The following is a 26,704-nucleotide window of genomic DNA, read 5'->3' as shown; positions in this document are numbered from 1 at the left end:
CAAGGACCATAAGAAGGCACACCACACCAGCAGCATTTACATGGATGCAGAAGTTAGGTGAAATCAAACTCTGAATATGATGGAGGCAGTAGCCAGACTGAAGCAAATATAAATGCCACAATCTGGTTTGATCAAAAGGTTTTATATGTAGGTAAGTTGTCCAACAGATTCCTTTATATTGAGGGCTTTTTTGTTTCCCAGCATCTAGCAGAAGGTACCTTTGGCAAATTACAACCACTGTAGTGTTTATTTAAGAGGAGCACTATACATGATATGACAAGATGTAAGATCAATGGATCAACCCATGATTGGAAATAAGGTGCATGATACCACTACCATACCATGGGTCGATTTTGGGGGAACAGTAAAAAATATATGTGGATGTAGGAAGATTTTAATAAATTTTGTATAATTTTTTTTATGGTTTTAACTCATTTGTATATTGGTGTGGGAGAGTACAAATGTAAAGGATCCAAGCAGTCCATGTTTTATAAAGGAGTTTAAATAATGTTCAAAAGTTCTTAATGTCAAGTTGTCAAAATATTAATGTAGAGAGTACTGTTCGTGGGTATTATTCATGGTATCATAGCAACAACTTATAGGGGCTTTTATGTCTTTTAGATTTGTTTTCTTTTATTTCAATTGATGGCTAGAATTCGTTGAGTTCAAGGGTCAAACCTGAACATTGCTAAGGTTTCGAGTCTATATAAAGGTTGTAATCCTCTATCTTGAGACATGGTTTTCAAGATGATTTGATTGAAAGAAAGAAAAGAAGCCAGGTTCAGCTATCTTTCCTCCCCTACTCTGATGTTTTCTTAATTTCTTCTTCTTCTTCTTCTTGCCCTTTGTTCTTCTATCTTTACACTATGCTCTTCTATTTTCCCAATGATTCTGTATTATTACAATTAATTTTATAGGGTTGATAACTGATCTTAGATCTCATTATACTTAGATCTTTAATCTGTTTATATTGCTTTACCTCAATGCTCGAGGCTACTAGAATTTTTCCATCTATTATTAACCCTTAAAAAAAATGCTTCTAGGTCCTTTTGCTGCTAAATCCTTTGACAAAACCCCAATCTATCAATTCTCAGTCCAACATCACACATAAACAAATCTAGTCCCCTATTGTCCTACATCAAGTTTAGTATCAGAGCTAAAGAATCCTACCCAGTTTTCTTGCTTGATATCCTTTCTATTTGCTTCTTGTTCCTTTCGCCTTTGACATGTTAATGAAATGAGGAGTTTGGTTTCAAAACCAATGATCTTCATCAGTAAGTAAAATGCAAGAAAATATTTTGGGGAAGTTGGACACTAAAGTGACATCTACCAGTAATGATGTGATGTCAACAAATGCTACATTACATATAATTACAGCAGCATTAGGCTTTGAAGAAATTTTGGCAAAACCACTGGTCAAGACTCGCAAAGCTGAAGAATGATTGAAACACGAATCTAATTGAAGCTTCATCACATGGAGAGAGTACAATCCAGAATGAAGATTTGTCAAATAAAAACCTGGAAGTTGAGTGTTCATTAGACATCTTGAATACAAAAGATCAAAACAATGGACATCCATAAGCAGAGCACTTATCGTAAAACCATGTCATCACTCAAGAAACCACAATTGAGATCAGACAATATGAAGATCCCTTCCATATTGAAATGTTAGCTTCATCAAACATCACCACTAAATGGAGGATCCACAGCTTGTTCATTGTCGATAGATGGACATTAGAACAACCTATCAACAATGTGACTATGAGAAAAACTTAAGTGGGTACCTATCATCAGACACTGAAGGTCCAATGGCCTAGTACAAGAACACAAATTGTCAAGATCTCAAGGAGGAGATCCACTGAACCGTGATGTCGGAGAGAACAAATTTAAAAGATCCAAAAAATCCATGTTTATCAAAGAGTTTTAGTAATGTCCATGAGCCCTTGGCCGCATCAGTCCAAAAAGTACTTAATGTCAAGTTGCTATAGCATTATTGCAGCGAGTACTGTTCATAGTACTTTTCACGATACTGTACTAAGAACTATTCATGGTACCACTGTAGCAACTTGCTAGGGGCTTTAGTGTCTTCTACATTTTTTTTTTATTTAATTGATGGCTAGAATTTGTTTTGAGTTCAAGGGTCAAGATTTAACATTGTTATGGTTTGAGCCCATAGAAAGGCTGCAATCCTCTCTTTTGGGAGATGGTTTACAAGATGATTTGATGGAAAGAAAGTAAAGAAGCCAAGGTTCGGCTATCTTCCCTCTCCTCCTCTTATTTTTCTCTTTATTCCTTCTTCTTCTTCTTCCTCTTCCCTCTGGCTCTTCTATGTTAAGAGTAAGACTATTGCTCTTCTATTTTTCCTATCATCCAATATTATTGCTATTCATTTTATATGGTTGATAATTTATCTTAGATCTGATTATACTTGGATCTATAATCAGTTTATTTTACTCTATCCCTTGAGACCACTAGAATTCTTGCCATCCATTATTAACTATTGAAAAAGAAAACACTTCAAAAACTTTATTCTTGTTCGTGAAAGCCTTAATCCTTTCGCCCAAACCCTAATCCATGCTTCTTGGTCCACCATCACATGAAAACAACCCTAGCCCCATATTGTCCTGCATCACTTATATTTTTATTAATTCACTTTTCAGTTGATAGACACCTCTTGTTTAGTATGGTAGATAATGCCATTTAGGGCTTATGTAATTTTGTGTATGCCCCTAGTTCGCATATCATCCATCCATAAAGCATTTTTTTCACACTTGGCATGTCAGAATCTTGACATGATATAGGGCTATGTTAAATATCAAGAAAACCTTGTCAACATAGCTTTGCAATACTTATTTATCTATGATTTATCTGTTTTCGAACCAATTCCTGTTACTTTGTGCAGCCCTTTTTTCATTATTTGTAACCATTATAAGTAAATACTACTTTTGCAGGTTTTTGGACCAGAACTAAGACAATTCAGTTGAGATCCTTGGCTATAGCATGCTTCCAAACCAACATTTGAAACTTGAGTTTTAATCAGGGTAGGACATCATCACGAACATCATGCTTATTGTGTTTTGAATAACAGATAAGAGCACATTTTCGAACAGTATTACCTGACCAAATGAAGCAGCAGCCACAGGCTCATCAGAAATATTACTAAAGATGCTATCTACAGGGCATCCAAGTTCTTCCTCGATAATCTTCATTGCAGCTTCCCTTGGAAAAGGAGGAATTTTGTCATGCAACTCAGAAAGTACCTGAGATAAAAGCATATGCATAATAAAAACCAAGTCCTACTTGATTTCTTATGTTAAAATGACCACAGAACTTTCACCACAATGTCCCAATTATGGCTCAAGAGTAGTACAAGGGAAAATATCAGTTACAAGGGCAGATATATATAAAAATCCTAGGAATGCTTTGTCCGACCTTAGAAATTTCTGAACCGATTATGTCTGGTCTCGTAGATAGGGACTGCCCAACTGCATATGTTAGCAAAGACATGCAATTAGCAACCTTGGCATTCAGTAACTACAATGAAAAAACTGTGAAGATTTGAATAGAACAACAGCAGATTTATAATCTAATATTGGTTCTGCAGTTGACAATTTTTTTAACTTTCATCTAAAATATTTATGTTCAATAACTCTCTAACCTTTGACAAAAGTTGGTCCAAGATTCAGAAATGATTCTTTCAGAAGCAGCCCAATATAGTACTGTGAAGTGTATAAGCTGTCATCCCTGCTCACATCATGCCTTCTCAAGTTGAAACTTCTCGACATTTGCATTTTTATGGCAGCAAAGGCAAATGAAGAGATTACCTACAGATGCACTGTGTTAGAGAAATACAATACATGCTGCAGAAATTCTATCTGATAGACTTATGTTATGATACATGGTCTTTGCTGTTCAATAAGCATGTAACAACCAAGATCTCACCAACAAAGCTAGATAAAAAGAATTATTTGGGTTCTTTAGCTCTGCATAAATATTCAACATCTCACAAGCACAAAATCATTGTAGGACTAACATATGGCCATAACGGTCCTCACATACTCTCTCCTCTCTCTCTCTCTCCTCTCTCTCTGTTTTAAGTCTTTATATCCTTATGAGACTAAGGGTTCAAATCTAACCACAAACACGATGCTTAGCTCATAGTCAACACCATAAAGGCTTATAATATAGCATACCATAGTCCACATGGGCCATAGGCCAGATCTACTCTGATACCATTTGCAATGATTGTGATCAGCCCCAATAGGACCCATGTTGTAGTGACAATGGTCCACGTGAGCAATGGGCTGAATACACTCTAAAACTATTGCTGCAGGGCTCCGAAGGATAGTTGTGAAGTCGATCTTGAACCGAGCAGGAGAGTTGCTGATGTAGACCATGAGTAGACCTTGAAAAGAAGCTTAGAACTGGTGAGATACTCTCCAGTTTAGAATCCTCTGATGCTTAAGTCAGCTGAGGCCTTGAGAACAAATAGTAAAAATAGAGAAAATGGGAGGTAAGGAGAGAAGTTTTGAGTAGGAGTGAGTGTTTTTGGTTTTCTTCAGTTAAGAAAAGAGTTCAGTAGGGTTTGAGCTCTCTGAATTATGACTTACCTTCCGGAGAGTACCCTGCCCCTCTTTATGTAGAAGAGGTTTGCTTAGGCTGTGAAGAGAGTTTGTTAGACCATTAGTTTATTATAACAAAATGATCAGCTGTATGGAGATCGTAGATTATTCACTCACATGGTGATTAGCTATGGTATAACTGAAATACAATTGTTGTAAAGTTGGACGACAGTTGTAATGGAGCTGTAGAGTAGCTATCTTTGTTCTGGATCAGATCGGTACTAGATCGATATCCCTTGAAGCAAATCGGGCAAAAGCCGAGCTGATCACAATACTCAATCAAGGGGTCAGTGCATAATCGAGCTGTGGATTGACCAGATTGGCATTCTATCAATCTGACCAAAAAGTTGACTTGACTAATAATTTTCAAATGATTCTTTCTGATTTCGCCACATGACCAGAGGTCGATAAACTAGACTAACAAAAACCATTTCAACAACCTAGGTGCTCATTTAAAAAGGCTAGCTATAAGGTACTATGTGGATTCTTTGGCCCTATATAAATATTCAAGGTATCCCTAATGAATAACAAATTTAGGACTAGACCCGCATAAATCCTCGCAACAAAACTACAAGTTCTGATAGAATAGGCAAATCCACTTTCTAAATGGAATCTCAAAAATGTTGCTTGTACAATATCAAATGAGAACATTGGATGAATAAACTTCATTTGAATATATTATTCCTCACCACGTGGAGCACAAAAGGCAGAAGGAATGTGAGCTCCAACACAATGTTTGCAATTGCAGGGTCTATTTCATTTAACAAAACCAAAAACATATCGTTTTCGTATGAAGTGACCGGTGATCTAGCATGATTTCTTCCAATAAGGGTGACCATTCTATAGCCGCATAAAAGGATATCAACTTATTGAACTAATAAAAGCAATAAACTTTGTCATCATAATAATATTAAACTCCATCATCCTGGAATTATCCAAGCTTTAGGTCAAACTTAACTTGCAAACATGGCAATAATTCAAAGAAGTATTCAAATACCTCGATAATTCGGAATGCAAGGACATGAGGCCGGCAGTTGAAGTAGTCTGATACCTTCTGTGGATCATATAGATCGGGTAAAGGCACAGACCAAAGTCCGGAAGCAAGTTGTATGTAATCAGCATACACCTTTAAAGCTTCTAGATCAGCCATCATCAAGTCCACACCCCATAGTCCTGTCAACAATGATGTCACACTCCAACCAACTAGCAAATTGTCAATTTGGTGAGAAAGATCGCTCAGGAAAGATGAGGAAAAAAAAAACACAATGTGCTTTGCTGGCACATTGCTGCGGTAAGACAGGACTCCAAAAGGCATTTTTCACTTTTAATGTAGAGGCAGCCTAATCAAAAAATGGATACTTTAATTGTTAATTGAATTGGATATAGACACATTATATTTACTGGCAAAACTTCAGGAGGAGTGATCCATCATCTCCATTATTAGTGTAATGGTATTCGGGTCACCTGAGCATCAAGTATATGATGGTACAAGGAACTTCAATGCTAACCAGCAATGCTCTTTCTTCTATTGCTTGGATTCATACTAGTACATCTGATTTCATTACGAACTGCTGCGAATTGGATTATGCCAAGCTAGTTTGAAAACCAGATTAATACCAATCTCTAATGCTCGGACTAATTCTGGTTGGTTCAATAATCTACAAGGGCCATCTTCTGCCAGAAGCTTTACTGGACCCCAACGAGCCAATTAAAAAGCTCTAGAACGCCGGGAGCATATAATGGCACACTATATTTAGGGGGGTAAACTTCACGAGGAGTGGTCCATCAACTCCACTATTAGTGTAATGGTATTCGGGTCACCTGAGCACCAAGTATATGATGGTACAAGGAACTTCAATGCAATCCAGCAATGCCTTCTCTTCTACGTTGCTTCGAATCAAACGATACATATGATTTCATTAAGAATAGCTGCCGGCTGGATTATCCAAAGCTAGTTAAAAAACCAGCTTAACACCAATCTCTAATGCTGGGACTAATTCTGTTGGGTTCGATCTACAAGGGCCATCTTCTGCCAAACGATTTTTTTGGACCCTAATAAGCTAATAGAAACAAACTCTAGAACGCCAGGAAAGAGACCTGGGGGATGAGAAATCTTGGACCAATGGGCAGGAGGGCGAGAGGCATGAAGAGCCCGGGGATCTTCCAGGTTCCGGAGCCAGAAGAGATCGCCCAGCGCCTTGGAGACGAACTGGAAGCGCCGGTTCAGGAACTCCCGGTCACGCCGGCCCACCCGGAGCACCTGCCTCATAACTCCCCGCTCCTCCATCCTCTTCTCGTGCTCCCCCGCCGAGCTCGACCGGACGGCGCAGACCAAAGGCGACCGTGCGGCCACTGCCATGTCGAAGGGGGAAGTCCGGGATAGCGAACTCGGAGTCGGGAGGGGAGACGCGGGTGGGACAATGATGAGTGGCCCTCGGCCCTCGCTCATCCGTCCGTCCGTGGAGTGGACCGCTCTTCATTTCCTCCGTGTGCGCGTTCGCGCGTGCGCGGGGACTTCGTGTGCAACGGTGTCGGGTTGCGCCCAGACCAGTCATGGCCGTCTTAACGGACGTTACACGGTTTCCGCTACCACCGGATATGTGGCTTACAGATGTTCCAATGGCAGCTGGGCGGGCGGATATCTCAACCAATAGAAGTCCGCATTTAGATTTGCCCTATCGTATCCCCACTCCTTGCCCGCTCTCCTCCATTCGCTCGGCACCGCTTCTAGATAACTACCATATCCTCTCCGCTGAACGTTTCTAAAAGTCTCGCTTCTTTCGCGTTTTTCCCGCTCTCCTCTGCTCCACCACACTCCAGCCAGCACACACACAAACTGTGAGAGATAGAGAGAGATGGCGGCGTCGGCTGCTCTAAGAGGCTGTGTGGTGGTGTTCCCGAGCCTCCTCTCGTCTTCCAAATCTCAGTTCGCTAACTCGCTCGCCCTCCCCGGCACGAACACCTCGTCCCGCATCTCCATGTCGGCCGAGTGGATGCCCGGCCAGCCCCGCCCCCCCTACCTCGATGGCTCCGCTCCTGGGTAAGCGCGCCCTACTGCCCCGGGCCCCAGAACATGAGTTCCCTTGTGCTTGGAAAAATTGCCGTTCCGATCTTAACCATCATGCCCTTGCTCTGAATGTGTATTAGCGACTTTGGTTTCGACCCACTTCGACTAGGAGAGGTCCCAGAGAATCTAGAGAGGTTCAAGGAATCCGAGCTCATACACTGCAGGTGGGCGATGCTTGCCGTGGTAAGCCTATGCTTCCCCTTCTTTCCCATCTGTCTGTCCGACGAATTCAATAAAAAATAAATATCATCCTATTACAATATCACTACATATAATTCGATACGATAGGAGATCATATCAATATGATATGATATGACTCATATCAAACAATACGAAATGGTATGATAAACTATAGCTATAGCTCATAAACAGAAGCTAGGCTAGGTTATTCTTGATTACTTTTTTCACATCTACCTACATTAAATTCTTAGCATATATTAATTTTAGAGACGCATTGAAAATCTCATTCAAAAATAACTTTTGTATGTATTTAAGAATTTTATAATCTTTTCTACGTTGCACCATTTTTATACTTTCACGACAAAAGCTAAAAATATTTAAATTATTTCATATTTTTAATTTTATATATATATATATATATATATATATATATATATATATATATATATATATTGGATATTTTGGATTTTTTATGTGTTTTGTTACATGCGCTTATGACTTGGTGAGTTTAAATACATATTTCCATAACAATGATATAACATGGCACATCTAAACATTTATTCTCACCATATCTTGTGCATCCATGGATTTTAATTGATTTGTTATTTGTTATATTTTAAGTCACATTTAATTTAACATTTGACTTGATTTTCTCACATATTGAACATATGATTTTACCATTTATGCATCAAACAGACTATCATATTTGTGTTTTGATTGTTATGGCTTGATTGGTTCAATCAACTAGCCATCTTTTATACAATGGGGGATTCATTCTTTTATTTAGAGGATTAGGATGGTTAAAAAAAAAAGGCTGATCGTTTCTAAGATTATGTGAATATTTTTAAGCTCTATCTCTTCTCCATCTCTCTACCACTTGAGTGATCGTTGCTATATTGCTTGGGTTCGCATATTATATATTTTGTGTACATCATGCGAGGAGATTGTTGTATCTTGGAACAAAGCTAAAAGTTCATCCAATGCATATTATGGAGCAAATCTTTTTCTAATAATAGCATCTCTAGTTGTGCCTCAATTGATAAAACTTTTGTTTTTCTTTTATTTCACGGCTATCTTGCTCATCTTGCCCCTATTGTATCTATTATTTTCTACAGCATATGTACAAGATTACTATAATGCAAGGACAACAATGCAGCTATGGATAGGGGACACTCTTAATCACAAAAAAACTGCAAATTTAAAAAATCAAAGAAATTGAACTTCAAAATAATTTGAAAGAGAGAAAAAGTTTTATTATAAAAACAGCTTGCCATTGGAACAAATTAATAATACAGAATAAGAAAAGAACAAAAGGTGGAAAAAGTTTTTTTTTTTTTTAAGAGAAATGAAGGGAGTAAGATACTACCGTTGCCAATATAAAAAGGTGGGAAAATAAGACAAGCACACCTTTTGAAGAATTGTTGTTACATTTTTCTTTTGCATTCTATGTTTGGATTATCATTTACAAGCATGAATTGTTAGAGCCTTCTAATATTTTCTTCTAATGGAAAAAGGAAAAATAACTCATATTAGTTGTATTTCTATCACACCCCTCTTTTGTAACAACGTTCTATGTGGTCAACCAATCATTCATTTATACTACTAAAGTAAATCATGTAATCCTTATTTGATCTTTATCCTAATAGTAGTTATAACAATTTTCAAGTTAAACCAAAGAATATTCCTTTAATCCTACAACTTAGGTTAAAAAGAGTTTCTTATGAGATTTAAATTGATTGATTGATTAGTATTTCAATATTCCCAAGAGAAATTAATTAGTGTTTTAATATGAATCTTAGTGTTTAATATTTTCTTAATAAAGGATTTGTTGCATAAATTTATTATGATTTTGTCTTCCAAGGAAAATTTCCAGCTCCAACACTAGCTCAGAATTTAAATTTCTTTGACCAAAAGCATCTGATTCTTGGTCTATTCTTAAGTTTGCATAAATGATGTTTTTTCTTTCTTTCTGTTTTTGATGTAGAAGACATTAAGAGAATAAAGGATTAGTTAGAGTATCCTGAGGCTCTAAAATACATTAAAAAAAATCTTAGGTGGGCAAGGGAAAGGAGGGAAGGGAGAATGGGAATGAATTATTTTTTCAAGATATGAATTTACTGTAGAAAATTAATATGCAAAATTTTGCATTTAACTCTTCAAGTTGAAAACCAATTTCATAAGGATTCTTTAGATTGGTTGCATACTTGAACCTTTCACTTTTCTACTAATATCATGTTTCAAAGGGTTGGTGTGACAATGACCAGCGATGTCCTACTAAAGCTTTTCGAGGTAATTCTTTTCAACTCAAATTGTTAATAGTGTTAGAAATAGCTAATTTTATAGGTGTCTCGTACATGTGTGGTTGGTATTTAGATTCATTATGATATAAAAAAAAGATATAATTAGTTCCATATTAGTTATTAATCAAAAAGGACTCTAGCTTATATAGAAAAGGATCATCTTTCCCATGTGAGATATTTTTTAAAAGATAAAATCGTGAGACCTATGGATCAGAGCGAATAATTCATCATGTGCTAAGCTATGAGTCCTTGAGCGCAACAGGGGTGCATCAGCAAAGAGACCACCCCTACAACTATGGGGCTCCTCCAGCTCGTATACCAATCTGCGGTAAAAAAAAAAAAGAAGAGGGCATCTCCTGTTCACACACCGATTCTTTTACTCGAGGGTTGTAATAAAAAAAAAGAAGAGGGCATCTCCTGTTCACACACCGATTCTTTTACTCGAGGGTTGTGATAAAAATAAAGAAAAGAGCACCTCCAATACATACACAGACTTCTCCTTGACTGGAAGGTATATTGTGATGTAAAAAGAGGGAGATCATTAGTCTTATCTTGATTGTGAATTAAGAGGGCTTTGGCTTATATAGGAAAAAATCATCATTTTCATGTGAGATGCTTTTGAAAGGGTAAAATTATGAGGTGCATAAATTAGAGCGGATAATATCTCATGTGTGGAGTCATAAACTCTTAACTACGATAGAAATTTTTTTTTTTTTTTTTTTTTTTTTTTTTTCCTAAAAATATCCCCCTAGGTTAGCTTTGGTTCTTTTTAGTAGTTAAGTGACCAATGGAGGCGGTGTGCGGTTTTGCAGCCAGGGATCTTGGTGCCGGAGGCACTAGGGCTGGGCAACTGGGTACAAGCTCAAGAGTGGGCAGCCATACCCGGTGGACAGGCAACGTACTTAGGCAACCCCGTCCCTTGGGGCACCCTACCGACCATCCTTGTCATTGAATTCCTCGCCATTGCTTTTGTGGAGCACCAACGCAGCATGGAGAAAGACCCGGAGAAGAAGAAGTACCCAGGCGGAGCCTTTGATCCTCTGGGCTATTCCAAGGATCCCGAAAAACTCAAGGAGTACAAGATCAAGGAGATCAAGAATGGTCTAACTTTATCCTCGACTCTATTAGTTCATTCAGAAATATTATTTCCTTTCCAGATGTTATTGTTTGTTCTATGGCTCACAGCTTTTGCTTTTGTGCGTTTGGTTCATAGGTCGCCTTGCTTTGTTGGCCTTTGTTGGGTTCTGCGTCCAGCAATCAGCTTACCCTGGAACAGGACCGTTGGAGAATCTGGCAAACCACTTGGCTGATCCATGGCACAACAACATTGGCAATGTCATAATCCCCCGATCCATCTTGCCATAATCTAGTGACCTTTATCCTGCTGCACTGTAGAACTTCTTTTGAGCATCTTAGAAGCTGTTGTATCTTGTTGATTTATGCAAGTTGGTGTCACAGTGTGTATCTGCATTGTCTTGTATTTAACATCATGAAAACATTCTCACATCGAACGTTTCTGCTATGAAGAACCATCTCCATAAAAACTCAGCGAAACACCACGCCCTAGTTTGAAATGGTACGACCCTAGTTGTTATCTATATATAAGAACCAATTAAGGCAAGAGATCCGCAAGGTTCAAACCTCGATTTGCCCTCCTGTTACTCAGTGCCTCAATTTCGTAAGCGCCATACTTGATCTGTCCAGGAACCTCGGCTTGGGTATCGAAGAGAGTTACAGGCAATGGGGTTAAAATGCCTCTCTCTCTCTCTATATATAAAAATATATAAGTACGGGAAATCCTCAATGGAGCTAAAATCATATAGATCACCAGTAGATGCTAGTAAAAGATGCATTCAGAAAAACTAGACGCTAGCATTGGATCAAATGAACCGTGTGGTTTGTCAAGCACTACAGAAATCGTACAAAATGCAAAGTTATGACCACAATACATGGTTAATGAACTCTGCAGTGTGAATATAGAAGATGGTCCCAAAGCTTGCCAAATTAGTGACGTTTTCTTCTATCAAAGTACGTACCAGTGAACACAGCAATGACACCTACTACTTGCTTTGAAGATACTGTCTTCTCGCATTGCAGAACCTTTTCTTATTGGAATTTTGCACTTCAAAGGGAATCAAGTAATGAGAACATCCTAAAGTTAAGAGGGTAAAAAGTTTCTTTTGCAAGGCGAATAAGAAGATTGCTGGCCTAGTTCTAACAAAGACGTAGTGGGTTCACTCTGCTCTTGTGTGACATTGGCTGCAAGCGTGTTTGCTTGTGGCTTTATAAACAGCTTTGCCTAGATTCTCTATAATATAAACTGGGATGAGTTAATTGGTATTTTAGCGTCACAAATGTTCCAGGTGTCTCGTGTAAGACCATGTTACGGGCCTACTCCTAAGGAAGACCGAGCAGTTTAACTCTGTTCTACCATAGCATAGTTGTCGGCATTTTTTCCTTCCGTTCCATCTAGACAAGCACAAGAAAACTCAAGATCCCAGAAAACTCGATTGGCTAGCGGAGAAAAGTGCAAAATCGTCAACAACAATAAGTTGGTATGCACACATCCATGCCACCAGTATCTAATAAGCCAAAAAGATGATGATGAGAATTAAACAAAAGATAGATAAAGGTAGATAAAGGGGTATAACATTGGGCTGCACTAGAATACGGTAGAAAACTAAGATACAACTATTCTTAGGATAAAAAGTAGAGTAAAAGTAAGACTAAAGATAATGATCCATGTTGCGGCCAATCCCCTCGTCGTCTGGTCGCCGGGAATGAGCGTCTGCAAAAGAAGTCCGCACTAACCGGAGGTGACTTCGGCGGGGATCCTCCGACGGTCAAGTCAAAGAGGAGACTTGCGGATCCTCCGACGGTCAAGTCAAAGAGGAGACTAGGCAACAGTAGAAAAGAATCAGGAGAGCTCAGTGAGAGAGAGAAAGTCCAGGGGTTTCGAAGGAACCTCCTCCAGCACTGTTGCCTTCCCCGTTTTATAGTAGAGCGCGGCATTGCGCCGTCATTAATGGCGCAGACAATGGAAGGAGTTGTCAAATCGCCGGAGGCTGTCAGAGTCACCGCGGACTGTCAAGTCGCCGTGAGCCTGTCACATCGCTGGGGTTAATCTATGTCCTTGGCAGGACAATGTCCCAGGACGGCTATGCCGCATGCCTTTGTCAGGACGGCGGCCCTCAATAGTCGTACGGTATTTGAGGAAGCCGACCGACCATATGTCGGCATTTAGTTGTGGGATGTCGAGTGAAGACCCAAGGACCCTCCGACGGTCGATCTGGCGCGTTGCAAGAGTCGGAGAAGACACTGTCGTTCGGCCAGTCGAAGACGGAAAGGATCTGCCAGACCGACATACATTCGGCCGGACAGTGTCGGCAGTCGTCGTTCGGTACGGTCGGTAGAGTCAGGCGCCGGCCAGACGGGCCCTACAGTGAGTCGGCGTAGAGGGACCGGTCAGTATATCCCAACAGTTGCCCCCCCACTCCTGAGTCAGATGGCGTGCTGGCCAACGTCCTCGCATGGGGCGGCGGCGTCAGGCGAAAGGAGTGGATATCCATCGTATTATGCTCCGACTCTGACAACCGTATCAACGTTCGGTCCGACGCCAGACGTCTTATGGATGTCAGGCGACTCGTCGGTGTCAGACGTCCCATCGGTGTCAGGCATCCCATCGGTGTCAGGCGTCCTATCGGGAATAGAAATCGCCGTTTCTGCCGTCTCTTCGGGAACGCGAACCGCCATGGCCTTTCCGTCGCGTGGCAGGGGGCCATTGGGCTGAATCATTTCAGGCGGATGGAGGCGACGTGGCCTGATCTGGGGCCGATGCGTCGAATCGTCGGATCGAGGGAAGGCCCAGATGCTACCACGTGTCACGATCTGAAAATCCTCGTTGGGCATGCTCTCATCCCGCCGTCAGGGGGCACTATATATACAGGGTCACCGGCATCCAAAATTTTACTTTTCAAACCTGTTGCCGAGACCCTGGTTGAGCAGTCCCCCTTTGTCTCAGGTAGTTGTCCCTGCCACCCTTCTTAGAAAATTTTCCAGGGGCCTTCGTCCTCGTCTTTCTGTTTTCTTTCTGCTTCCTTGAAATTTTCTATCTCTTTCTTCTTCTTCATTCTTCGTCCTCGGTTCTGGCGTCATGGCTTGAACCTCACCACGAGGGAGTCGGTCGGGGAACCCGACGGACGATTCTCGGTCGACCTCGGAGGTGGAGGTCTCTTCACTTTCGGAGCCGAACGTCGATCTGCTCTGGGAGTAGTTTCGGCTGTTCACCCCTGGAGCCGATGGTCGGGTTAACAACCCGCCTGCGGGCCAGGTGGCTTTCTACGTCGAGGACCTCCGGGCCAGTCTTCGCTTTTCGATTTCAGAGTTTGTCCGGAACGTGCTGGACTACTACGGACTGTGTCCAGCGCAGCTTATGCCGAACTCGGTCCGACTGGTAGTCAGCTTTGCTTTGCTGTGTCGGTTTTTGTCGATCAATCCTCGTATTTTGCTCTTCCGAGCTTTTTTTTTCTCCGACCCCACCCTAAAGCCCAAGGGTGGTGGTATTTCAACCCTCGAAAGGGTCTCTCCTTTATCACTGATCTTCCATCATCGATTCATAGATGGAAGAACCAGTTCTTCTTCGTCGCTTCTCCCGTTCCCTGGGGGTTCCCTTCCCGCTGGGGGGACCCCCAAACCCAACCAAATGAGAACAGTCGGGCGGAGGCCAGAGACCAAGAAGACTTCCACCGTCTGAAGGACATCTCGGTGCCGAAGCAGAAGGAGCTTGTCATCGAGCAAGCCCTGTACGATGCCGGTCTGAGCTCGGTTCCTCGCCTAGGTCTGTTTTTCTTCTCTTTTCTTCTTTTTTCTTTTCTCTATTTTTTGGTGCTGATTCGCTGTTGAAATTGCAGACATGCCGCGAGGGTGAGGTTGACGAAAGCCGACGTTCGACGACACGTGGCTCGAAAGAGGCCAGTGCCTGGAGCCGAACCATCACGGCCTCTCAAGAGGCCTTAAGTAGCGCCGCCGAGCGAGCCGGCGGTAGCGGGAGCGGAGTCAGATCGGGAGCCGATCATCGCACTGTCGGTGCCGACAGTGCCCATTGAAGCCCCGTCCAAGGAACGATCGATCGAGGGAGCAGCCCCATCTGAGGGACGGACGGTCGAGGAATCGATCGAGGATGTGCCGGCCGCTCAACCGGTGGAAGAGGTTCGGGCAAAGGCGCACGAGCCCGAACAACCTGCGTCGGCGGCTGCCGTACCTTCGGGAGGGACTCAGTCGGGCTCGAGCATGCCCTCCCTTTCTAACGTCAGGGCCTGGGTGTCCGCACGAGGGAAGGCCCCGATGGCACCTGACGACGACAAGAGGTCGGCCGGCCGCGGAGTGTCGACCGACTCCCGCTTCCTGAAGGAGCGTCGGCCCTGGCCAACCATGACTTGGCCAGGAGGCCATGCCAGGCGGTTATCCTCCCGACCGATATTGAGGTCATGAGGAATCAGTGGGTATCTGACATGCTGTCCTCTTTTATCCGACCATGATCCGAGTAAGTCTCTCTCCTTTACTTTTATTTTCGTTGTCGTTTTTCATAAGTTCATCTTCTGACGGTCGGCTTTGTTGTTTGCAGCTGATTTATAACATGTCTGAGCTGGAGGCTGGATATCGGAGATTTGGTGATCTCCGTGCGGCCTGAAAAGATAAGGCCATAACTGTCGAGGCCGACAAGGTGGTATTGGTCGACCAGCTGAAGCAGTTGGTCGATCGAGAGGCCCGGCTTGAGGGGGAGATCTCCCGCCTCACCGAGGAGGTCTCCCGCCTTACCGGTGCCTTGGCCGCCTCGGGGACCAAGCTGCAGTCAGCTTGCGAGGAAGCCAGGTGGAAGTCCCGTACTGTTCGCCGGCTGCGACACGAGCGGGACGACTCCGTCAAGGAACTCAAGGCCGAACGCGAGCAACTTCGAATAAGCTTAGGGAATCTCACCAAGGCCGAGGAAGACCTGTCCACCGCTCAAGCCGACGCAGACATAGCAAGGGCGGAGGCGGAGTCGGCAAAAGAGGCCATGGGTCGGGCTGTGGAGGACTTCCGCGGCTCCGAGAAATATCGGGAAGAACTTCTGGAGAGCGGCTTTCTCTCGTATCGAGTGGGATACGAGGACGCTCGGGAAGCCGTCCGGAGCCTGTATCCGGAGCTCAATCTCAGTAGCATCATCCCGCTAGAGTCGGAGGCCCAAGCCACGGGAGAGATGGCCGACCCATCGTCGGGAGATCGCACCACCGTGGTGGAGGCCGACGCAGACCAGGCTGCCGAAGGTCAGGCGGCTTCGACCCCTGAAGCTACCCCGACCCGAGCGGACATGCCGATCGCCCCCGGTCTTCTCCCGGTGGAAGAAACCGACTCCGGTGATTAGTCGAAATTTTATTTTTACTTTTGTTTGATGTACTTGTAGTCGGGTTTCGGTCCATTTTTGTAATCTCAATTTTAAGTCTGAATGAAATCGAAAACATACATTTCTAACTTTCTCTCTTACTTGAATTGCTTGATCTGCTTGGTATGTATGTTTCATCGGAGCATCTTTGGACGTATAAGTCGTAGGCCCGATGCACTAGGTAAGATCCCAGATAGCTAGCTGGGACAGTCGGTAGCACGCGCGCCATGTTAAAGGTGGAGCGAGCTCCGATTCTCAATCGGCCTCCCGACTGTTGTATGACCCGACAGTCGAGAGTTTAAGTTGAGCACCCGTTGCCCAACCTAAGTCGGGCATGTTTGTCGAGTCGAGCATAGCTCCTTGAGCCTATCATTTTGTAGAGTCCGATAGTTGAACAATGTCCGACGCATTTAGTAGGTGACAAGTCGGTCACCCATCGCTCGATTCTCTGTTGGGCGTATGCATCGAGACGTGTGGTAAACGATGGTAAGCCGAATACCCTTCGATCGACCATGACCTGGTCGGTGCGTTGCGAACGCGACATTGTCACATTGGCCTTTTGCCTTTCTTGGCCGGAGCCGAGTCGGCAAGTTAGCCAGTCACCTTGCTCGGGTGCTGGCCGAAGAAGGGGCGTGGCTTAAACTTAGGGAGGTCCCATCACCATCGCCGGCCTTCCACCAAAGTAGATATGTCATCGTCGTAAGAGTCTGACGTGCCATCGGCGGTTGGGCGCAGATTTCTAGTAGAATGTTGGGCCCAAGTCATGGCGTCGAGGTTCGGACTGCTAGCGAGCGCCGACGCACCGTTGGAGAGCCGAGATTGTAGACTCTAAAGTTTTGAGGCTAAGTTCGTATTCCGATCAAGGGTACACAAAATTTACTGGTAGTACAGCCTTAGATTGTCGGCATTCCAAGTTCGGAGAATGGTGCTTCCTTCTAGAGTCTCCAGTCGATAAGCTCCCGGCCCATAGCGTCCGCTATCTTGTAGGGTCCTTCCCAGTTCAGAGCCAACTTTCCTTGGTCTAGAGGCTTCGAAACTTCTGCCTTTCTTAAGACTAGGTCCTCAGGCTTGAAAAGCTTCGGCTTAACCCTAGTGTTGTAGTATCAGGCTACTCTCTGTCGGTAGAAAGCCATGCAGAGTCGAGCCTCATGCGGAGCTCAGGTAGGAGGTCCAAGTCGGCCCTCTGACACTCGAAGTTGTCTGGTTCGCAGTACTGCTCGACTCTAGTCGATGGTAGCCCGATCTCGAGCGGGATCATCGCTCCGTCCCATAGGCCAAGCTGAAAGGAGATTCTCCGTCGGGACACGGGGTGTCATTCGGTACGTCCATAGAACAAATTCAATTCTTCGACCCAAAGACCTTTGGCTTCATTCAGTCGGGTCTTTAGTCCATGCAGAATAGTCTGGTTGGTCACCTCGACTTCATCATTGGACTGTGAGTGCCCGACCGAGGTCAGTCGGTGTGTGATATGAAATCTCGGCAGAACTCCCGAAAGTCTCGGTTGTCGAATTGTCATCCATTGTGGGTAATAATGGTGTGCGGTAGTCCGAACCTGAAGATGATAGACTTCTGGACGAAGTCTTCCATCTTTCGCTCGATGATCTGCGTCAGAGTTTCGGCTTCTACCCACTTAGTGAAGTAGTCGATTGCGATGACTATGAACTTTCTTTGGCTAGATGCCGGAGGGAAAGGATCGAGTATGTCGATCCCCACTGGGCGAAGGGCCACGGGGCGACAATAGGAGTGATTTGGCTGGCAGGTCGGTGTTGTATGTTGGCGTACCTCTGGCATGGCTCACACCTTCGAACCAGCTCAGCCGCATCCTTTCTCATAGTGGGCCAGTAGTAACTCTATCGTAGGACTTTGTAGGCCAAGGATTTGCCCCCCAAGTGATTTTGCAGATCCCTTCATGTACTTTCCTGAGCGCGTAATCCGCATCAGTCGGTCCCAAGCACCTGAGCAAGGAGAGGAAAAAAACCTTTTGTAGAGTCGGCCATCCATTATCACGTATTGGGAGGCGCCCATCAGAGTTGTTTGGCCTCCACGGGATCTTCAGGACTGGTTCCGTCGGTCAGATACCGTACGATCGGATCCATCTAGCTCGGTTTGATCACCAATTGCAGTACCTCTTCAGCCCTGTCGATGCTCGGCTGCTCGAGGCTCTCCACAAATGTCCGACCCAAGGCATCGTAGGCTGATGTCGCAAGCCTGGAGAGTACATCGGCCCGAACGTTCTCCGACCTGAAAATGTAGGAGATCTCGAAATACTTGAGGTGTGTCACGAGATCTCTCACCTTCTGGAGATATTTTGCCATGATCGGGTCTCGCACCTCAAAGTCACCTTTAACTTGCCCCACGATCAGCTGAGAGTCGGAGAAGACTCTGAGGCTGTCGATCCCAAGCTCCTTCACTACTCTCAAGCCAGCGAGGAGCGTTTCATACTCGGCTTAATTATTGGAGGCTTTAAAGTCGAACCGAAGGACGTACTCGATAACCACTCCCTCTGAGTTGGTGAGTAGGAACCTGGCCCCGCTCTCTCGAGCATTGGAAGCTCCATCGATGTGCAACACCCAGGTAGACCCGAGGTCGGGTTCGGAGATTGCAACTTCTCCAGGGCTCCTGCCTTTCGATTCTTGGTCGGTCGTCGGGCACTCCGCAATAAAGTCGGCCAAGACCTGAGCTTTCAAGGCTGGTCATGGTCGGTACTGAATGTCAAACTCACTCAGCTTCATCACCCATTTTGCCAGTCGCCCTGATGTGTCGGGGCGGTGCAAGATCGCCCTCAGGGGCTGGTCGGTGAGGACCACGATAGCATGCGCTTGAAAATATAGATTGAGTCATTGTGCAGATACGATCAAGGCGAATATCATTTTCTCCATCCTTGAGTATCGGGCTTCAACTTCGTGGAGCACTTTGCTGGTGTAATATATGGGTTGGTGAACTCGGCTTTCGTTCTCCTGGACGAGCACCGAGCTAACCGCCTCTGGAGAGGTTGCCAAATAGAGGTACAATGTTTCTCCGACTATCGACTTTACGAGCAACGACGGGGAGGCCAGGTACCTTTTTAGATCCTCGAAGGCCTGCCGACACTCGTCCGGCCAAGAGAAGTCCTTCGCTTGTCTCAGGGTCTTGAAGAACGGGAGGCATCTCTTTGTCGATCGAGAGATGAATCGGTTGAGTGCGATGATCCTTCCGTTAAGCTGCTGGACCTCCTTCTTGGTGCCCGGGTGCCACATATCGATGATTGCCTTTATCTTCTCAAGGTTAGCCTCAATTTCTCGTTGAGAAATGAGGAACCCGAGAAACTTTTTCGAAGTCACCCTGAAGGCGCACTTAGTCGGATTTAACCTCATCCGATGTCGTCAAAGAGTGTGAAAAGTTTTTTCGTGGTCTTGGACGTGGTCTGAGGTCTGCGCACTCTTTACCAGCATGTCATCCATGTACACCTCCATGTTGTACCCGATTTGGTCTTTGAAGACCTTATTGACAAGTCGCAGGTAGGTGGCCCCGGTATTTTTCAGTCCGAAGGGCATTACCCTATAGCAGTAAAGGCCCTTGGCGGTCACAAAGGCTGTGTGTTCCTCATCTTGGATGCCATTCGGATTTGATTGTATCCGGTGAAGGCATCCATGAAGCTGAGCAGTCGATGTCCGGATGTCGCATCTACCAACTGATCGATTTTCAAAAGTGGGAAGCTATCCTTTAGGCAGGCACGGTTTAGGGTTTTTTTCACCATGACTCACCTCCCGTTGGTTTTTTCACCATGACGACATTGGCGAGCCAATCGGGGTACGTGGTTTCTCTGATGAAGCCTGCCTCGAGCAACTTGTCTACTTCTTCGTCGATGGCCTTTTGTCTTTCGGAAGCGAAAGATCGTTTCTTTTGCCTCACCGGCCTCATTCCAGGGTTGATATTGAGTCGGTGAGTCATCATCTCCAGAGGGATGCCGGACATATCCACTGCCGACCAAGTGAATAGTCGGTATTGGCCTTCAGCAGCTCCACTAGCTGCCGCTGCTCAGGGTCGGATAACTGGGATCCGACCCAGACCACTCGATCAGGACCTTCTGCTATCGAGATGGAAACCAGCTGTTCGGTCGGTTCGCCCCGTTCCTCCTCTTCCCGCTGGTCCATCTTGTCGGCCGTCAGGGAGTCCTTTGCTTCGTTACTTCGAACAGAGATCTGGAAGCATCGTCGGGCGAGTTGTTGATCCCCACGCATCTCCCCGACTCCATTTTTGGTCGGAAACCGAACCAGCAGGTGGTAGGTTGAGACTATAGCTTTGAGGGCATTTAGCCCAGGTCTTTCAAGTATGGCGTTGTAGGCCGAAAGTACTTGGACGACTGTAAAGGTTAGGTGAACGGTGCTTTGTCGGGGTTCGGTTCCAGCTGTCACGAGAAGAGTAACTTCTCCTTCCACCGTGACGGCTTCCCCGATGAAACCCACCAGGGGTGTGGAGACTCTTTCGAGCCGATCAGCTGACAGTCGCATTCGGGAGAAGGTCGAGTAAAATAAAACATTGGTCGAACTTCTATTATCAACAAAGATCCTTCTTACATCATAATTTGCTATTATTGTCGAGACAACAACAGCGTCGTCATGGAGAGTTTGGATTTTTCGAGCATCTTCATCTGTGAAGGTAATTACATTGTCTTGGCATAACTTCTTCGTCGACTCCCCTTCAGCAGTCATCCCGCGGTCCAGTCGTTTGGAGATCATGTTAATGACCCCGACCGTGGGCTGATTGTTCATTGCCTCCTCAGTCGGTTGGGGTCGTTGGTTGGAGATGGATCGAGTCAGCGAATTCCTTTGAAATTTTTCGAGATACCCTCGGCATATGAGGGCCTCGATTTCGTCCTTGAGTTGGATGCACTACTCGATGTTATGGCCGTGGCCCCGATGAAATCGATAGTACTTTCGCCGGTTGAGGTCCTTTACCTTCAAAGGCGGAGGCCATCATAGATATTCTTCCCTTCGATCTCCATCAAAATCTACGCACAAGGAGCAGAGAGAGGAGTATACGAGTCATACCTGGGACGCGTCGGCCTCGGACTCCACCGTCGAGGTGATCTCGGGCTCTGTCGTTCAGGTGAGACATGTCTGTTGGTCGGGGGCCTGCTAGGCTCGGTGGGGGCCCGACCTTTCCTTCGCTTCTCCTTCGGACCCTTAGCTTCGGTCAGGCACCGGTCGGAAGCTCCTTCGTCTGCGCGCATGTATTTATACGCGCGCTCCAGCAGTTCGACGTATGTTCGGGGAGGGTCTTATCCAAGGAGTATGTAAATCGGAACCCCCTTAGCCCCCTCATCATGGCTGAGATAGCCATGTCCTCGTTGAGGTCCCGAACCTCAAGTGTGGCCGCATTGAATCGCATCACGAAGTGTCGGAGCGTCTCATTTTCTCTCTGTTTGAGAGAAAAAAGGCTGCGGAGGTTCGTGGAGGCTTTCCGGCTGGTGCTGAAATGAGCCACGAAAGTATGTTCGAGCTGTCTGAAGGAGTGGATGCTTCCTGAACGGAGGCCGGAGTACCAGGCCCTGGCGGACAGTGTTCGCGGCCGCTTCTCCTTCCTTGCTCGTTCCAACTGGGAAGGAGACGGTCGTCGGGACCGACGGGCATCATGCCGTGTCCGCCTTCCCCCCTCTCGATGGGAGTGCTGTGACGGCTGCTCCTGAGGAGGAGACGGAGACCGACGCGGGCATCAGCAGCTGCTCCTGGAGGGCATCGGGTGTGCCGTCGGTTGCTCCGCCAGCGAGTGCGGCAACCGGATTGGTTGTTGTTGAAGGCTCTTGACCGCATCCTGTTGGAGTATGATCCCGGCTTTCTTACGAACCTTGGGTGCAGCGAAACCAGCAATGAACAGATCTGGAGACTTCTGGACACGATTGAAGGCCCTTGACGAAATCAGCCTAGTTGTTGTCTTCTTCGTTAGCCTTTCGTTCCAGATGAAGAATGCCTCTGAAAATACCTCTAAAAAATCCAAGATTTGGTACCCAACCAGATTAGGGCTGGATCGAGGTCTCCCAATTCATAGATCTCAAATCGGAGTATTCTAGATAGGAAAGAAGGTAGATGGAGACAGACCTCGTAGATCTGTCCTGCTGCAGCCTTTCCTGTAGATTTGTTGATGGAGATCTCACCCGCACCTCAAACGACCTCAGATCAACTCCAGATCTGAGAGAACTTGTATCAATCTCTTTGCAAGAGATTTCAGGTCCTGAACCTGGTGCTTGGGTGGCTGCAAGAGAGGGAGAGAGGGATCTGGTTGGCGGCTGCAAGGGGGAAGGGGCTAGCACCTCCTTGCTTTTCTTTCCTTTTATGGACTTGGCGGCAAGAAACCCTAGGGTTTCTTGCTCCTGGGGCATGGAGAATGGTGGAGAGAGAGAGAGAAGAGAGAGAGAGACTTGGGAGAAAGAGTTCTTGTATTCCTTGGCTTAATCAACCTATACAAGTACATGTATATATAAACACACGGTCAAGTGACCCAAACCCAAAACTCCCTTGACCAACTCTATAGGAGATTAGGTTAACCCAAGCCCATGTACACCAATGACTCGACCTAATCTCATCTATCCTGGGCCCAGACCTGGCCCATAAAGAGTTGATCCCTTGAGGCCCACATAACCTAGACCTCAAGAACCCGAAAGGCCCACAGCCTTTCAACCTAGGGCCCAACTAGCCCTAGAGCCTCCATGAAGCCCTCATGAATGATGGACCTTGGCCTTAGCCTTGGTCCCTTGGGCCTTGGGCACACCACCTGGATCATAACAATCTCCACCTTATGTCCCAAGGCCTCAACCAGCTCTACTCTGTCCATCAGCCGAATCAGCTCAACACATCTCTGAAAGCTGTCCCATAGAAGTACCTTCGTAAGTGCATCAGCTGGGTTCTCCTTGGTGTGTACCTTTACCAGCTCCACCTCGCCATCCTCTACAAGCTCCCTGATCCGATGATACCGAATGTCGATGTGCTTTGTCCTTGCATGATAGACTGAGTTCTGTGCTAATAGAAGTGCACTCTGGCTGTCACAGTGCACTCTAATGGCCTCCTGAGTAAGGCCCATCTCTGTCAACAAATCCTTCAGCCAAATTGCCTCCTTAGCTGCTTCTGTCAGCCCAATGTATTCCGCCTCTGTAGTGGATAGGGCGTGATAGGCTGCAGAATCGATCTCCAAGAAATAGGACCTCCGTACAGGCTAAAGTCTGCATCTACATAACCGTCAATCAGCCCCTGAGCCTCTCTGGACATGTTAGAGTATCCCACTGCACCTCTTCGCTATCCGTAGTAGATGCCAACTCTAACTGAACCCGTCAGGTATCTGAATATCCACTTCAGAGCTCTCCAGTGCTCCCTGCCAGGCTGCACCATGAACCTGCTAACCTGACTCACTGCATGAGCGATGTCTGACCTACAACAGACCATCGCATACATCAAGCTCCCAACTCCTGAAGCATAAGGAACCTTCTCTATCTCCTGAGCCTCCACCTCAGTCTGTGGCACCATGGTCTTCGAGAATCTGAAGTGACCGGTAAGTGGCAGCTCCGTCGGCTTTGCTCCCTTCATCCCGAATCTCTCTAAGACCTTCTGTATGTAGCCCCCCTGAGATAGATGTAGCACCCTCCGGGCTTGGTCTCTGAAAATCTCCATGCCTAGGATCTTCCTTGCAGGGCCCAAATCCTTCATCTCAAACTCTCGAGATAAGGATGCCTTCAGATCCTGCACAACTTTCCTACTCTTGCATGCTATAAGCATGTCATCCATATACAAGAGTAGGAACAGTCTAGAACCATCCTCAAGAGACTGAACATAAACACAGGGATCAAATTCGCACCTAAAAAGTCCAATGCTGCGCACATAGGAGTCGAACCGCTTGTACCATTGCCTCGACGACTGCTTCAGCCCGTACAGCGACTTCTGCAACAAACAAACATTTTCCTCTGATCCTGGATCCCTGAAATCGGATGGCTGCTCCATGTAAATCCTCTCCTCCAAATGCCCATGGAGAAACGCCGTCTTGACATCCATCTGCTCCAGCTCTAAATCCTGAGCTGCTACAATGCTCCGTAACACTCTGATGGAAGTATGTCTGACGACGGGAGAGAAGACCTCGCTGAAGTCGATGCCTTCCTTTTGAGAGTATCCCTTGGCCACTAACCTCGCATTGAATCTGATACTTCCCTGCTCTGAAGGCCCTTCCTTGCGACTGTAGACCCATTTGCAGCCAATGGGCCTCTTCCCCTGTGGCAACTGCACCAATCGCCACGTCTGGTTCTGGTGGAGAGACTGCATCTCCTCGGACATCATCTGGACCCACCGCTCTCTGTCCTAGCTCTCAATAGCCTTCTGATACGTATATGGATCTCCATTCGCTGTCACCAGGGCATATGACAGTATCTCCTCGAAGCCATATCGGTCGGTTGCCTGATGGTCCTCTTGGGCTTGTGTAGAGCAACACCGATATCAGTCCTCGATCTAGCTCGCTCCTGCTGGACCTCTCTGCCTCGATCATCTGTCCGAGTCCTTTCCACCTATGGAGACACCTTAGGTAAGTTCTCCACCTGAATATCATGTCCTCCAGTAGCACCTGCAAGAGGCAAAATCAAAGAGATAAGCTGTCCAGCAGCGCCTTGCTGGACCTCCTCCTGCTCCTGCTGCTCCTCCATGCCTGCTCGCCTCAGTAGGACTGACTCCTCATCAAAAGTCACATCCCGACTAATGATGACCTTCTTTTCTAAGGGATCCCACAGCCTGTATCCCTTGACTCCTCGCGAATAGCCTAGAAACACCGTCTTGCGTGATCTGGCATCTAGCTTGCTCCGCTCACCAACTCCAATGTGCACATAGGCCGTGCACCCAAATACCCATAGATGGCTCAGCCCAACTGTCCTCCCAGACCACACCTCCTCTAGAAGCCTGCCATCCAACCTGGTGTGAGGTGACTGATTGATCAAGTAACCCACTGCGTCAACTGTGTCAACCCAGAACTCCTTTGGAAGCCCTGCCTGCAGCCTCATGCATCGTGCCTTTTCCAGAAGTGTTCTGTTCATCCTCTCGGCCACCCCATTTTGCTGTGGAGTCCCCTTAACTGAGAAGTGTCTCCTGATCCCACACTCCTCACAGTAATCCTGGAACTCTCTGCTGGTGTACTCTCCGCCATTGTCTGACCTCAGACACTTCACGCTCCTCCCCTGCTCCTTCTCCACCTCAGCTCTCTAGATCTTGAACTTGGTGAAGACCTCTGACTTCTCTCTCATGAAGTAAATCTAGAGTTTTCTTGAGAAATCATCAATCAGGGTCATAAAGTATCTGGCCCCATTCCTAGCTAAAACTGGGGCTGGTCCTCACACATCTGTGTGTACTAACTCCAGAGGGACTGCACTGTGGGCTGTACTGATGTTGAACTGAACTCTCCTCTGCTTTCCCATCTGGTAAGGCTCACAGATCTCTCCTGTAGCACCATCCTTCAGATCAAAGATGAGTCCTCTCCTGCTCAACTCCCTCAGCCCCTTGTCACCCATGTGGCCTAGGCGGTAGTGCCACATCCTATAAGTCCCCTGCTGGTCCTGTGCTGCAGCTACTGCATCAGACTCTCCAGTCACCACAGATCCCTCCATGCGATAGAGGTTATTGTCCAACCTCCTGCCTTTCATCACTACCATAGCTCCATTGGAGATGTTCAGTACTCCGCTTCTAGCCCTACAGCTGAAGCTGTATCCACTGCACTCCAAGTAGCCTAGTGACACCGGATTCTTTTCCAGCTCTGGGATGTGCTTTACATTTGTCAATGTCCTCACAATCCCATCAAACATCCTCACCCTAACTGTCCCTATCCCAGCCACCTTGCAAGGATGATTGTCGCTTAGAGTCACTGATCCCTCATCTGTCTTGGTGTATGTCGCAAACTAAGACCTGTGTGGTGTGTAGTGATGTGAGCACGCAGAGTCTAGTGTCCACTTCTCTGTGTAATGCCTGTGACCATCTGATACCACAAGTAGATCATCCTCCACCTGCTGCCCAGCAACTGCACTCACTGATTCTGAGCCACTTCTTTCTCCCTTCTTGCTCTTCCATAGTGGACATTCTAGCTTGAAGTACCCGAACTCGTTGCACTTGAAACATTT

General features: G+C 45.9%; 2 protein-coding genes across 2 annotated transcripts in view; one reads left to right on the top strand and one right to left on the bottom strand.

Annotated features, from left to right (window-relative positions):
• The window catches only part of LOC105033407 (uncharacterized), a 28,248-nt gene extending 21,163 nt beyond the window's left edge, over positions 1–7,085 (bottom strand). The window contains 5 exon segments of the mRNA XM_073249885.1: positions 3,117–3,260; positions 3,433–3,485; positions 3,659–3,824; positions 5,620–5,795; positions 6,720–7,085. Coding sequence (XP_073105986.1) covers positions 3,117–3,260; positions 3,433–3,485; positions 3,659–3,824; positions 5,620–5,795; positions 6,720–7,071 — 891 coding nt within the window. The 5' untranslated portion in view covers positions 7,072–7,085.
• A 301-nt stretch (positions 7,086–7,386) lies between these two features.
• Positions 7,387–11,673, top strand: LOC105033408 (chlorophyll a-b binding protein 6, chloroplastic). Its single transcript, XM_010908185.4, has 4 exons — positions 7,387–7,662; positions 7,770–7,872; positions 10,982–11,270; positions 11,383–11,673. The coding sequence occupies exons 1-4, from the start codon at positions 7,478–7,480 to the stop codon at positions 11,532–11,534; spliced, it is 729 nt and encodes a 242-aa protein (XP_010906487.1). The 5' UTR covers positions 7,387–7,477; the 3' UTR covers positions 11,535–11,673.
• The last annotated feature ends 15,031 nt before the right edge of the window (positions 11,674–26,704 follow it).

This window comes from Elaeis guineensis, chromosome 16, assembly GCF_000442705.2.
Source record: "Elaeis guineensis isolate ETL-2024a chromosome 16, EG11, whole genome shotgun sequence".
Classification (NCBI taxonomy): domain Eukaryota; kingdom Viridiplantae; phylum Streptophyta; class Magnoliopsida; order Arecales; family Arecaceae; genus Elaeis; species Elaeis guineensis.
This window is presented reverse-complemented; position numbering and strand designations above follow the sequence as displayed.